The following is a 15,677-nucleotide window of genomic DNA, read 5'->3' on the forward strand; positions in this document are numbered from 1 at the left end:
CTGTAAGAATCAGAGTAACATTTACATACCTATAAGCAAGCAGTCCTTGGATCAGTACGGGTGTTTTGATGGTAACAGGCAAATTTGGGATCACCCCCCGCCCCCGCGACCATCTGCAGTTCAGCTCTGTATCAGCAACAGGCTTGTGCATCCCGTAGGTCCACCGGGCTGCCAAAGCACATCTAACAATTTCATGTGCTTAAACAACAAAAGATAGCAGCACCCCGTGACACAGCTAATAATTCATATTCTGTGCAGAACTGGTATTTAAAAAACAGCTCTTACTTGCCCATCTGTGTGCTTCTATATTGCTGCAGTTGTCAGAGTGACCATGCAGCTTTATGCCAGCTACCATCTCTTCTGCATCTAACAAGATCTGGATGAAAGATTAATATAGATTACCTCGATAAATCTATCAAATCTGTGATCTGTAAAGAGCTAAGGGCATGTACATGACTTGTTTTGGGCACAGAAAGTGTGTTTAATTTGAATTGCCAGTGCGTAGCTGCTCACAGGATCAGGTTCCACATCAGATTGTCCTGCCCTACCCTCTCCTTGCATTCCCTAGGAACGCACAAGTTTATTCTGTCCACAGCTGGGGGGAAAAAAAATAAAATGGACCAAGGCAAAATACTAGGGAGTACAATTTCCTTTAAACAGAAGGAAACCACTTTCCCAAAAAAGCGTATGTTTGGTTTGATCTCCCCTGCTTTGCTGCATGCTTAAAGATACTGTGGAAGCATCTCTTACAGCAAACACACTCGCTGCAGTCCAGCAGGACTGTGCAGGTTAGAAATGCCTGCACTGAAGAGCCCCAACGTTGGCTGCGAACATGGGCAGTTCACATTCAGGACACCGATAAAAACTTTTTAGGTAATCTTTGTCAGCAAAAGCAGTTCCCGATTTTTACCATTGGCTTTAACGTGTAACCTAAACTAAACCCAGATGATCTAGTCTCAAATTTCAGTACTATGACAAAAACTACATTTTATTCATATATGTTATTTCCAGTCCCAGGCAGAAGAAGTTTATAAAGGCCTCCAGAGTCTGAGGAATGACTTCAGAGCCTAAAGGATCCTCTGTGAGTATTTTTCAAGCTACCTCAACAGCAACAATGAGTAAAAACCAACCCTGGGAGAGAGACACAGTTATGCTTGTTGGAAAGAAGCCATGGGAGCCAGAAGAGAAACTTTAAGATACAGAGTTGTCTGCAGAGCTTGTGGCCTCATAGATAAAGGGAGTTGCTAAATTGCTGTGTCTGCAATACAAAAAGGTGCTAGAGTGGCAAATTGCTGAGCACAGTTACAGGCTGATATGTCAGCCCGCTGTAAAGGTATAAAAGGCTTGCTCGATTTTAATAAGTGTCTTCAAGGTGTCTTCGAGTTTTTGATCCGCTCTCGGAGTCTGTACATCAATATGCCACAATCCTCTTCTTTTTTTTCTTTCCAGTTTTAGACCTGACATTCTGTATTTGGCATGAACAATATAGCTTCTACCCATAATCAGTGTGAGATACTAATAATCTACACCGAGAATCGCATCTTTTCTATACCACCAGAATTATTTCCATCAGATAAAAGAAAAGCAACACCACTCGGAAAAATCACTTTCCCCAGCCAAAACAACAACATGAAATGAAATCTGTAACTCTATTCAGGCATTCCTAAAGCATTAAGGAACACAGATGCTTAATTGTAGGCTTTGAGCGCATTAGTTAGAAAGTGGAAACTGAAGCTAAATAACCATTAGCACAGAAAATAAACTGCTTGAATAATACTATATATATATTGAAATCCTTTTCAAAGGGATAATGAAATTATCCTTTCCTTCCCTCTACCTGTTTTCTACCACGTATGCACACTTCTAAACACAAGGACAGACATCCAAGAGACATCTAAACCACCTTCCATTGCAAGGCCATCCCCCCAACTCTCCCATTGCATTAAGTGCTCCTTTATGGTTTTTCTTATGTTTAACGGCCTCTCAGCTTTTGAGTGAACTTATCCCAACCGATCAGCCTTTTTCTGTTCCTTTCCCTATACCTCCTCATGCAATTGAATTTGCTCTTCCATTACCTTAACTTGGAGTTACTATCTAATTCTGCTGATTTTGCATAAAATTACTGTAAGCAGAAAACAGTTGTCTTGTTAGGTAGGCAGATCTGGAAGGGTGGCTATCAGCATTAAGTATTTAAAAGAAAATATATTGCATGATTTTTAAAGGACTAAGATTGTAAAACAGACTAGATTCCACTCACTAAACAGTTATGTCATGCAAAAAAAAAAAAAGTCAGTAAAGAGGGTATTTTGGGTTCATTAATCATCACACAAGCTTCAAAGTGATAAAGGAATTTTTAATATGTTGTATTCGAATAACTAAGAACACTGACCCAAATACTGAATGTAAACATATTTCTAAGCAATTTAGTGGGTGGTAGAGTAACAGGGTAGAATAAAGCAGGTGACAAGGAAAACAAAGTGGCTTAACCAAAGAACATTTGAGCCTGCCCTATAAACTGTCTCTTTCAGTTATTTGTATTTTCACAGCCTTTTGGCTGGAGCCTGGAACAAGACAGCAAGGTTACACTGTGAAACCTCGTGATTGAAGTGACACGGGAAACATCGTTACTGAAACCTGCCGTCTCTGTGACACACACACGGCAAAGATGAGGACACGTGCAACAGCCTGATGGGACAGACAGACCTTCATCTCCTGGCAAGAAAACGATCCAAAACATGGAAAGACTGGTATTTAAGAATCATTTATTAATACAGACACACATCTAGCAAGTTTTCCTCACATACTAGCAGCCTTATCTGAACACCAGTAAATATCACTTTATGCAAGCAATACCCTACTTCACTGGATATTATGCAGTGGAGAGAATAACAAGAATAACCAATTCAAGTGCATTGTCAAAGGTGATGTTTAAAAGTAGTTGAAAAAAACCTAGTAAAAGCCTTTCTCATATGCCATTATGCAACACGGTTACATTAGCATGTATTAAGGACTATAAACCTTACTTTGGAATTATATTTTCAAGCTTGTATCACAACCTCAAGGTACTGCGTCAGGTTTTAATGTTTCCTGGTGGCAGAGTCGACAAGGGTAAACGTGGGTAGCTGCATTTAAAAGCATTATTACTTTCACCATTAATATGCAGCTTCAGCTCATGTTGAGACTGGACTTTCAGACTTACATATATGAGATCAATTTTTAAAAAAATTTCTGTCTATAATAAGTGCCATTGTTTTGCCTGATCTACAAATCCTGAGTTTTGGACAGCTCACTGTGATGAAATTAATTGCTGGTTATCAGTATAGTGTTCATTCACCTTTAGACTCAGCTCAGGTAAGTTATGCAAAATATACGTCTTAAGCACCAGCAACATCAGATGCATGTAAATACACTATTACATAAAAACAAACAAACAAAACAAAATAACCCCACCACCACAATCCTGTGACCAAACACTTTTTCTCTTTGACCTGTACAAGTGGATGCCTAAATAATTTCAGTTTCTTCATCAACGTCAGCTATAAAAGCATACTAAATTCTCTCTCAGTAGTTTAAATTCAAATTTTAAATCTTTAAAAAAAAAAAAAACAAAAAACAACCAACCACACAACCAAACACAAAACTTCCAGTAAGCTGGAGCAATCATACTAATTTCAGTTTAAAAACTGATTATTTCCTTCTACTTAGGAGGAAGTTCTAAATATATATTAAAACATATATATTAAACCAGTAAAAGACATAATTTGACTTCTTTTTCCACCCCTGAACTAGGGTGGGCCCTTAATAATAACCACCTCAATTTTGTTCAGTTTGGATTTACAAGCAAATATCAGAAGAAATTTAACACTTGTTACAAAGATAATTTTCTTCCCATTTACATTGTTTTAACAAAAAAATTAATAAGGTTCACTAAGTAAAGTAGTTTCAATTCAGAGGTTTTTTTACTGTAGCGGTCTCAACAGCCACCTCAAAGTTGTTTTTGTCCATCTGTTACTGCTCTCTTCTAAATGGGATTAAGCTAGGTTAAGAGAACTTCCTCCCATTTGAATTATGGTTGTGGGTAACATTTTAGGATTTGGGACATGCTAATGGGATGCACAGAAGCAGGATGTATGGAACAAGCGACAGCCACGAGGAGTTCAGTAGCTGTACTGCAGCGCCCGATAAGCCACTTAGGGGTGGGTTCAGGTGCTACAGAGGTCACAGCATACCACAGCATGGGTGCTCTCGTGCACCCCGCTCTCCCTGCAGGGGCACAGTTTTTTATGGTACCATGAGTTTGCTTATCTGTAAGTTTCCAGGGGAAGACTGCAGTCCTAGTTCAGCATCAAGCACCTCAAGCTGGGAGTGGTTTTGGCACAAGAATAAACACGAGTAAGATCCCCGCCTACTTAAAATGCTTTCATAGTTTCCTTTCACTTTTCCTTTCTCTACATAGCATTGGGAGAAAAGGTCTTAATGGAAATGTGGTGTAGCCGTGGTGACCTCCTGGCACCTCAGCCTGCAGAGAGTCCAGAGGAACATCCCTCAGCCCCAAGGCAGTCTTCATGACCCTTCAGTTCCACCCAACCCATCCATACTCTCCCAGCTCCTGGAAGCTGAACATCAGGCGGTTCTAGTTAACTTCCCTGACATTTCAGCAGCATGGTGGACCAAAGCCAATTACCCTTTTACTACTGTTTTGTATTAACTCTAAGTTTTGTTTGTTTTGTGTTCTACAGTGGTAGCATCAAGTGCAGCAGGCCTCCATATTTACAACATCTGCAACCCCACATTCATCAGAAGTAAAAAAAAAGCCATCTTGTCTTCCAAACACATACATGGCATCAGTCTGCCACTGCTGAAATCCAAGCTAGCTTTCTGGGTGGCTCCATGCTTTCTGTAAACAGCTTTGTAAGCCACCACGGGAAGAGGATGCTACTATTCGTAAAGTCCCAACTCAGTCACGCATTTAAGTGCCCCATTTCCTCCATATGCCAATGATGTACGTATAACGAGTATTTCCCAACAAAGCTGCCCTGTGCATTGCAGATAACAAACGTTAACACACACATGTTCTGCTCCCTGCTCATTCCTCATAAACATACACCGCATTGCCTCTCCAGAGCTTCTAAGCCTGCCTCACCCGCACAGCTCCTTTTTCTGTAGTTCCAATCAACCTGTTGTTCTGTAGTTCCCAATTTGCCTGACCACCTTCCCTGGCGTACCAAGAATTAAGCAACAACAAGGAGACTTCACACTTTCTCATAGCAAAGTACAAAACTAACTCAGAGCTGCACGTGGTGCTAAGTTTAAGTAACTCCACAGCTTAAGGCTTTGCTGAGGAAACAGCTGTCCAACGGGCCGGTTCCTGGAGAGCACCTGTTCTGCACACAACTAAGAGACCTTTTACATATACACTGTTTTACATACACATGAATAGCAGCAGGAAAACTACCTATGTCAGTAACTTGGGCCTTGTGTGCTAGACAAATGACTGCGTGTGAAGAAAGGGCAGTTTCTCTGCAGAAGCCCAAGCACCAACCAACCACTTAGAGCATCTCCCTAGGCACACTGGGACTTCAGCTGTAGAGGAAAGCATTTAAAAACTTGAATTTCAAGCATTAACCGCTGCTTTGGGTCTAAACTCGGTTGATCCAGCCTCTGTATTAAGACAGAAAGGTAAATAGTAAGAGTGATACTACAAAGCAAGAAGTTAAAAATGCAGGTCTCCACTTTTTAAAAATAAATAAATAAGCAGCCTTGTTTTTAGGGAAACATTCCATTATGGTTAGCTTTTTTTTTTTTTACCCTGAGGCCTATGTGCAATCTAATGAATGAGAATTTTTCAGGACTCCACACGTTTGACATTAAACCTTAGTATGTGATTCACCTGTCTCACAGATTTTAGTATTCAAAGTCTACCTCCAGGAGCCATAAACTAGAAGCATGACCTAGTAAACCAGAGTACTGTGATTACTCATGAAGAGTTCGTTCTGAGAAAAGAAGATACAAACGCTAGGAAGGAAGATGTAGCTTCTACCTCATACTCCCCGACTGCCTAACTTTACCTGAATGATTTCATAGTACAGTATCATTACAACAAATACCTGAGATTCCTGACTAATCAAGTTTGCAGAACACAAAGTACCTGGAAGCCATACAGGAACCCACTCACCAGAGGGCATCTTTCTGACACCGCTGTAACGCGGCACTGTTTGCTTCCTGTGGTCCATCTCATCTGTCTCCACAGGGATTATGAAAGGCAGCCAGTATTATTCTTATCTTCAGCTGTTGGATTTTTATGGCGGTGTCACAGTGCTGATAGCAAAGTAAATCCAAACACAATCAAGAGCAGCCATGTAATCATCTTTCACTCTCAGATTCGGGTTCTTTTCCCCCCAGTGTTAACATATTTAGTAACATACAACACATTTCATAAACGTACCTCCGTGGAATTCAGCATTGTCAAATTGTGCTAATTCTTGCTGGCACGGTAAGATTACAGGCATTTATTAATCTCATATTTTTTGTCTATACAGACTGGAAGCTACAGAAGCACTCGATAGTCCAAAACAGCAAGACCATAAAAAGGAACAGCGCTGCTTGCCTGGGCTGCAAGTTACCGTATTACGGGCTAACCTGGAACACGGCACGACACCAGGTAATTGTTACAAAGTCACTCTACAGGAGGTGAAAAGATGTATTAGGTTGTGAAAAAGCCAAATACCTTTTCTATGTACTGACTGAAGGTTTATGCAGCATTATGGGATAGTCAGCCCTTGATGTCCCTGCTAGGCTTTTCTAAGACATACAGTATTTAAAATAAGTTAACACACACACTTTTTTTTTTTAAAGGAAGCAAACAAATACAGTGCTAAGAATCTGCCAGACTACACATAAAAGATTTGATCCTACTCCACTTGCAAGTTGGTTTACTTCCAAATACAAAAAAAACCCATAAAATGCCATCAAGTCAGAGCACTAATGTTTCATTGCCACATTGTCTTGATATAAGGTCTTCACAGACTACAATGCAATTAAGAAGTTTGATCCTTTGGTCTTATTTACTGTATTTTATTCCAGTCAAGCTCAAAACCCACCAAACCTCCCACAATGAATAGCTTTCATAGAGCAGATGGAAAAGACTTGATGTAAAATTGTGCTCTCTAGTGGAGAATCTTGATTTTGTGTAATAAAAGCTCAAGCCATGGCGATCCATCTGCTTAACCAACCAACAGGTTTACAGTGCAGAGAAAAATATCAAGATTTTCCACAATAAGAGAAGAGTACAAGTGCCTAGTTCAACGTATTTATTATAACCAGGATAGGTTTATACTGAGTTACATGACGGATTACAGCTATATAAATGTTTCTAAATATACAACAAAATAATGTCAGTCTTAAAACATGTTTCTATGTTTATTTAGATTTTTAAAGTAATGGCACTCTTAATGAAATAGCAAAACATTTCCTTGTAATGATGTGACACTTTAATATGGTCCTATATAATACTATAGATCTTGATGAAAATAGGTTAATTTTACACCAGATAGTGTTACTTTGTTTACCTAATGAAAGCTAGAATTTTTCTATAAATAAGGGTTTAATAACATAATTCTCTGTTGATTTATTTTTGGAGAGAAGAGCTGACATGATCACCAACTTCTTTATTTCTAGTTATGCATACACCACTAAGCTTAAACATACTGAATGGGTCTTCAGGAAACACTAAAACACTAACTCCTGCTCAATTTGTTTTCTTATAGCATTAACAAAATACAACCCATTCTCTTTGCAGCAGCTGCCCTACCGCTATTTTTTTCTAGGCAGGTATGGACCAATGAACGCATTAACTCAATCTAATAGCAGATGAGTTAGAATCTATTCTTTAAAACAATTTGGCCACTTCATGCTCCCGCAATGGTGTACAGGATTTAGCTTCTTTAAACTCGGTATCTTAACTAGGCTGTTGGAATAAATCTGAAGTTAGAAGCCAGAAAAACAAAAGACTTAAAAAGCTAAATGTACACCCAACTCATGCTAATTTTAAAATATATTAAAATTTGGCATACATTCTAATTCAAGAGTAAGGATCTAGCAAGACATGGATATTAGATTTCTCTTATGTGGTTGCAGAATATTATGATCAGCTGTTGACTGTTGCAAAAAGTAATACTCTCTCTTTCCCCTTGGCCCTTAAAGATGAAATGGGGGGGGGGGTGTGTGATGAATGCATAAGAAAGGTAGCTCTGTGTTTCATGTCTGTCTTTCAAGTTCCCTAGTATATTCAGAAAAGACAGCCTAACAATTCAGCAAAGCCAGCATTCTAGATTTAATAAGTATCACAAGCCACAAACAGAATCATACAAGCTGAAAGATTTGCCAGTAGATTTTTTTTTTTTTATGGAATAAAGCTCACAACTGATCGTACACCCAGAGCACAGAAAGAGTTCCACTGACTTCCAGCATAACTGGTGCTGACACGGCAGCAATCTAAGCGCTTTTATTTAGTGAACCCCATGACAGCAAGCAGAGTTCCTAAATTTCTGCACCGGCAGTCATTCAGAATTTTGTCTGGGGAACAGTTGCCAGGATTGGGTAAAAAAAAACCCTAGCTCTACTTCAGCAGTTTTGTCATACCACTTAATAGAAAGATGTATAAGTAGTAATAAATTGTAGTCTGGGTATGACTAAACATTTATGGCTATTTATTTAAATATTTCTGAAGTGCTGGAGCTCTGCAAGACACTGTTTCTATTTAATATTCTCCCACAGGTTTTCATGATATTCTTTAAATTTCTGTCCTTCACGTGGCTGTATCACTTAAACCATATTTTTTATTTCTCATCTAAAAAAGTCTTGAAATTAAGGAGCCAGAAAGACAACAGAGATATCCCTCAAAGTCCTGTGTAGTTACTGTTACAGACAGGCAGAGAGAGCAATCTTAGATACTTTTAGTTTAATTAAAATTCATTAGCAGTCATGCAAAATTAACACACAGTTGTGAGCATACTGTAGCACCACTTGAAGTTAACTGGTACATGTTATTAGCACTGTTGTTGCGATACCCGTCAGTCACACTAGTGCATGGACAGAAGGGAGGCAGCCCAGTATCCGAGAGAAACCGCAGTCTTTCTAAGCCTCATCCAAGAGCGGGTACGTTTGCAAACCCTCTATTTTTAAGCTACAAAAGCATTATCACAGCAAGGCAGATGTTTCACTGGGTTTTGCAAACTCTGCTAACTACATTATGTTAGTTTGTTCACCGTCAAAAATTATAAACCTACTGAGCTGTACTTCTGTTGGTTGTTTGTTTTTGGTTTTTTTTAGATTAGGCTGTAAAGGGTCTAAAAAACCAAGTCCAGAATCTTACTACAAGCTACAGGATCCTACTTAACAATTCAGTTTAGCCTAAAGTGCAAACATGTTATCTTCCAAGTAAATCAATCTCTGCATTTCTTGATGGGAGAAAAAGACAGAAACCAAACCCCCAAACAATTCATACTGACTTCCCATCCTATCCTGCAAGACAACTTTGTGAGGTTTTTGGGACACAGCTAGGAAGTCATCCACAATGACAAACTACAGTTGCTACTACAGTGCTATCATGACAGACCATTTTAAGGTTAACTTAAAATAACTCCTTTGGAAGCTATTGTGCAAAGAACACCAAAGCCTGCACTCACCTGTTTATAATTCAAGTACTCTCCCTACTCCATGATAAAGAGGTTTTAGAGAATACAAAAGCACAGTCCAAGGGGTCCTCATAAGACAGAGCAAATTTCAGCCTTCTCTCACTTTGCTATATCTCAACAGTTGCAGGAGTGCTGTTTGTGTAGCCACCTTTAGACTTCATGTGGTCCTGAATTGATACAGCCTAGAAAAAAAAGTTCATTAGAACTTGCATTTTATGAAGTCTGGTTGCCAGAGCAATTATTAAAACCATCGATTTGAAGAGGCAGGTGAGACATAAGTTTACAGTGCTGGGTCCCAAAGGTAGTAGGGAGAAATAACAACTAAACTCAGGATTGTTAAATACTATTTTAAGTCAGTGCATTCAGATAGGTCCTGCTATCCAAAATCCATTTATTCCTACATCCCTCACCCTGGCACAGCTTTGACTTCAAGATGATGTGTTATCTGGACCTAGTATCAAGTGCTTCCACAAAATCCTTAGCCAAAAGGTTCTCATCATACAAAAGGTACTGGGGAAATTAGCACTTCTTGCTGAATATATGTTCCACAGTATCTTGTGTTTACAAACTAAAGGTCAGTTCTGTTCTGATGCTGTTCTATTGACTTTTAAAAAGTCAGATTTTTCTCTCTCTTACAATTAGCTAGCATTTTATTAGCTACCTGCTTTACAGGCTAATGAGCAGAGAGTTCTGCTTATCCAAGAGGTGCACACTTACGGATGAGTAGTCACTATTCATGTCTCCCGCCCCCACATGCGCAGTGTGTACAAAGTTCATTGGTTCTCCTATCATATTCCGGTCCAGTCTCCGACGTCTCTTCTGTAAGAAAAAAGATACCTATTCAAAAAACATGAGCAGCTTTCAGGCAGAAACAAGCATCTCAAAAAAAAAAAACCAAAACCAAAAAACAGGTGGTGCCTCATAGCAACTGTTTCAGATTGTTTGCAATAAGAGAGGGTCAAAGTCACTTTTATTACTGCTAACTGAATTGTTGCAAAAACTTTCTTTAATGTTGGAAAGCCAGAGCCTGAGAACTGCAAACAGTCATATGGCCAAAGTTTCTGGCAAAACACACATAGTTCAAACACAGTTTAACAGATCTGGGTTTAGGTTTGGCATTACTTAGCACAAACTAATCAAAACAACATGACAATGAAAGCATTTTCCAAATAACTGAAAGACAAAATTTCAAGTCTGATAAAGGATGGCAGTTGTGCATCTACCTACCGGCTGGGGCTGTTCACCATTGCACCAATTAAAGCAAACCAGGAATTCAGTCATTATGTTCTTCAGTTGGTAATAAGGTCTTGCTAAGCGTAATTATTTCTCAGGGAGTTAAAGCAGCACAAGGACCAAGATGCAGTTCCTAAAGTAAGCTTAGAAAAAAATCACTCGTGCAGATTCACTGGTAAAGATCACAGAAAGCATCTGATGAGTATACCTGAAAAGAAATTATTTAAATTTATAATAAAACGTACCAAAGTCTTGTAACATTTATTGAGCAATAGATGCTTCAGAAGACTAAAACAAGACTGCAAAATTCTTAAACATACCTGGACAGAAGAGCAGCATCAACTTCAAATCAGTGTTCATGTCAGAAATCAGGGTTAAGAACCCCACACATCGACTGCCCAGACAGATATATAAATTCTGGTTTCTTTACAAAAGCATAGCAAGAGCAACGCTAGAATGAAATCACATCTTGTTTAACACTCTGCTATCTGCTTATAAGCAGAGCTAGCCAATACTTACAAATTATTTAGTATCTTGAAAGAAAAGAGCTTTGAAGTACAACAGATTGAATGCTTAACATTCACAAATGAGTGCAAAAGAAAGTTACTTTATTACACCTGATATACCTGCTTTTCTTAGATGTACAAAAGCACAAAGTAAAAAGTATTCTACAACTGCAAAAAACTCTTAAAAGAGGAGAAAAAAAAAGAAAAAAAAAAAGAAAAAGAAAGAGCTTTGTATACCCAGCAACAGAAACCATTCATGAAAGCTTAGAGCTTCCCAGAATGCAGAAAACTATTAACACAGCACTCCTGAACTGGAGACATAACCAGGCAACTCACCGACTGTAAGTGCCCTGAAGCTATGATAAAAAACCAAGCTTTTAGAGGTTGCTGTTTGGGGATTTTTAGTATCTTCCTTCAAATCAAACCCAGCCTAGAGAAGGCCCTTTCATATAAACTTTTTCGTACCTTAGATCATTAAAACAATACTGTAACATGTTAATTTTATAAAAGTTGGTGTGTTTTTTTTAAACTTACAGCTTAACAGAAGTTACAGCTTCATGAATTCAACCTTCCCGAAACCCCACCAAAGGCTTCACAACCAAACAGCACAAGCTTCCCCCTTCACAGGCATTTCTTATGTAGTCCCACAATTATGTAATTAGCACATCTATTCCTTTCACCTTTGTGGTTTTCTTACACTTCATCACTTCTCACACTTCAAGCAGATTTTTTCAAATTTCTGCCATTTATCTTTCAAAGCATGCGTTACATCTGCCTTAGCTTTAGGTGTCCTATATGATATGTCATTGCAGAATGTGTCATATATTACTCCATGTTATCCTGGGTGGTTTTAATACAACTCATTATCTGGCTCAATTATCATTTTTCAGCTCACTTCATCCTCTCACAATGGTCTTAATCACCACTGATGCCTTGTTTGGGTGCAGCAAAGAAGGGGCCGTGGTCCACACAACATAAGAACATGCAGAAGCCAAAGCTTTTGGCTCTGTGTCACGCTGGTTGCAGATTGTTTGGGTTTATTTCACATTAAGGAGAACTGCATCAAAGCTAAGGTTTTCTTAAAAATCATAATCTGTGTCACTATCCACTAATAACCTATTTTGAAAGCAGACTGAGATGAGCATCAAGTTCGATAAGCACCCCCATCCCAAAATAACTGTTGAACACCAACTCTCCCCTCACCGTACCCCCCAGCATTTGGCACTCCACCTCCACGGGGCCCTGTGCGTACCTGGGTGTTACCTGCTGCTCTCCGGGAGTCCTGATGGGATGGTGCACTGGCACACAGCCAGCTCCCGTCTTGGCAACTCCAGTGCATTTACAGTTCCTATCCCTGGGTTATAATTAATCCCGATGGCAAAGCAAGAAACGCTTCACCGTGATCCCACGCCCTGCGAGGGTTCCTTTGCTCTGTAAGGTGCTGCAGAAGTCTGATGTGCGCTTCGCGCTTACCTACAGGTGTCAGAAAAGCAGAGCGGAAACCAAAAATAGCGCCCTAGATTGGCGTCAGATTTGTGCAGCCGTGCAGTTTTCTCAGCATTATCCATACAGCCTGTGGCTCGCTTCCACCCCTGCGGCAGCTCTGCAGGTGTCCTCCTGGCACACAGCAGGACTGGACAGCTTCCTGTTGTGTTTTACAGGAGAACTTTTCTTTTCCTCTGCATGAGTCAGAGTATCATCCTCCAGGACAGGAATGCCCGTGCCAGGGCATGGGACACCACCTTCCTCCCAGAGACTCAAGGTTTCCACACTAACTGGAAGAATTTGAAAAACATCTTAACGTGGTCAGGCTTGCCCAGAACTAATAAAAGCCAACAAGAATCCCCAAACCTAGGAGAAAACAACGTTTTGTCACTGTTGGCACACAGACTAGAACTGGACAATATCCTGTTGTTCTTTCTCTCTATTTTTCACCATAGCAGCAGTATCATCGAGGAGAGAGAGACAAAGGGTCAGGGAAATGGCTAGCACGCGCAGACACAGATGTTGAATGAGATGGGCAGGATGCACAGCCATTCTGGAGTCCGCAATCTTAGAGCGCCTGACAGCTTTATGAATGTTTAAATGTACTTTCCTGAGCATAACGTTCAGTTTGTTCTACCATTGCTGCATATTAAAAAGTATTCAAAGTAGTCTCATATTTTACTTACAAAATATCAGTTCTGTTCAAAGTGGGAAATGTTTGCCTGAATCAGGACAGAAGAATTCTCCCTTTCCATAGACATGGAAGATGCACGGTGAACTTGATAAATAACATCGCTAAACATATCCATTCTTCACAATCAGCCTTTAGACTCAGGGTCTGATCGTGACAAACCCTTGACTCCGAGCTGTTAGTGAAAGACAGCGAGTATAATAAAGCTGGTATATATTATCACACCTCAGATGCAGGCTGTCATCACCCTGCCCTGACTGAGCTGTTAAATTGTGACAACTTCTGAGTCCAGTTGTCATTTTCACTCCAGCTCTGTCAGTACTGAACCAATGCGAGAAACATGTTTAGTCAAACTGCCTTTCTAAAAAAACACCGTGCTAATTTATTCATTGTCCTTACTTTGCCCATTTGATATTTGCATCACATTAAAATCCTGAACCATTCTATTCTATTTGAATGGCAAGGTATGGTAAAAAACAGCGGAACTTCTATTTCTAGATCTAAAATTAGTTTTGAGTGAGAACCTTGAAGAGTGTGTCTTGTTTGGTGAAAGGTGAGGAGTAAAACCCAATAAATTACCAAGATTTTGGAAGAACCTTGGAGCCAAGCAGGTGAAATCCTGCTGCCGAGTGAGCTTAACTGCTTGGAAGTAGCACCCTGATTTTACTAGCATACATACAGATGACAAATTTGGTTTGAGATGTAATCCTCAAACTATGTAACAAACTATTATGTAGTATGATTATATATTGGCCTTCTGCCACCCCGAAGCCTCACACAGAAAGCTGAGAATAACGGTTTAACAGAGACCTCCAACAATGTAGGTGTGTTGGTGGTGTTAATCTAAGGAATTTGGGTGTAGTCTCTGTGCACAGAGATTTGAAGCTTCCCCTTTTAAAAGCTAAGTACACACACATTTAAATAAAACAAAAAACCACCAAGGCAGCTCCTCTATTTCAAAGTGGAAATGAGCTCAGTCAAATAACGGGGGGAGGGGGGCAGTTTTAACTGTCTGTTCTAAGACGAGCCAAGAGACCAAGCTGTGTGTTCTGTTTGAAAGTTAAATGTAACTGCAAGAGAAATCAACGGAGGGATCTGCCTGTAGTCCTGCCAGAACAAAATTAGTAAAAAAAACACAAAAGATGAGAAGACGAATGGCTGGCAATGCACCAACTACTGGTGCTGTAAACACGTACCGAGCTCCTAGCTTGTAAATTATGGAATTTAGTGTTACTAAGAATAAAATCAGATGAAATAAATAGAAAGCAAGAAAAGGCTGCGAGCCCAAGTTCTGTTCCCTCACAGATGGCGCGCAGCCCGGGCCAGGGGCGGCGGAACCCGCGGCGCAGCAGCTCCCAGCCGGGGCTCAGCCCGGGCCCTGGAGCCTCCCGGCCGCACGGGCTGGGGCAGGGGCCGGCCCGGCCGCGACAGGTGCTCGCAGGGCCGCCGCCGCCTCGCACTCGCGGCGGGCAGGGGGGAGCGGCCCTGCCCCGCGGCAGCGCTCCCCGCCCCAGCGGCCCGGCCTCACCGGCTGGCGCCGCTGGGGATGCGATGCCGCTCAGCCCGCCCCGCCGCCCTGCCCGCTCGGGCCCGGCGCTCCGGCAGCGCGGCCGCTGAAGGCCGGGCCGGAGCCCGGGGCGGGGCGCCGGGAGCCCCCGAGGCCCTCCGGCTGGGGGCGCTGACGGCTGGGCGAGGCCCGCTGTCACCAGGCTGGGCCCGGCCCGGCCCGGCGGGGCCTCCCGCCCGCCCTCAGGCGCCGCACCCCGCCCGAGCGGCTCCGACCGCCGGGGCCCCCATGATGGCGGCGGGCGGCGCAGCTCGGGGGGCAGCGGCAGCGGGCCCCGCTCGGGCCGCCTCGCAGCGCGGAGCCCGGCCTCACCCTCCCCGGGCGCGGCCCCCGCCAACCCGCTGCGGCGCCTGAGGGGAACGCGCGGCCCCGGCGCGGCGCAGCCGGCGCGGCACAGCCACCCCGCGCGGCCACCGCCGCCCCGCCCCCCCCGGTGCGACGCGCCTGCCATTGGCGCAGCTGCCGTCCCCCAGCGCGGCGGCCAATGAGCGCCGCCGAGC

At 41.9% G+C, this 15,677-nt stretch overlaps 1 protein-coding gene and 1 long non-coding RNA gene across 2 annotated transcripts; one reads left to right on the forward strand and one right to left on the reverse strand.

The window, feature by feature from the left end:
• The first annotated feature begins 1,134 nt into the window (after positions 1 to 1,134).
• LOC114015109 (uncharacterized) lies at positions 1,135 to 15,556 on the forward strand. Its single transcript, XR_003558877.2, has 3 exons — positions 1,135 to 2,747; positions 6,540 to 6,661; positions 13,096 to 15,556. It is a non-coding gene; the product is annotated as an uncharacterized LOC114015109 (long non-coding RNA).
• Positions 8,332 to 13,101, reverse strand: LOC102052644 (CDC42 small effector protein 2-B-like). Its single transcript, XM_005436251.4, has 4 exons — positions 12,687 to 13,101; positions 10,923 to 11,136; positions 10,413 to 10,514; positions 8,332 to 9,877 (listed from the first exon to the last, which is right to left on the reverse strand). Exons 2-4 carry the CDS (start codon positions 10,974 to 10,976, stop codon positions 9,803 to 9,805), a joined length of 231 nt encoding a protein of 76 aa, XP_005436308.1. The 5' UTR covers positions 10,977 to 11,136; positions 12,687 to 13,101; the 3' UTR covers positions 8,332 to 9,802.
• Positions 15,557 to 15,677: the final 121 nt, after the last annotated feature.

The sequence above is a fragment of the Falco cherrug genome, chromosome 7, assembly GCF_023634085.1.
Source record: "Falco cherrug isolate bFalChe1 chromosome 7, bFalChe1.pri, whole genome shotgun sequence".
Classification (NCBI taxonomy): domain Eukaryota; kingdom Metazoa; phylum Chordata; class Aves; order Falconiformes; family Falconidae; genus Falco; species Falco cherrug.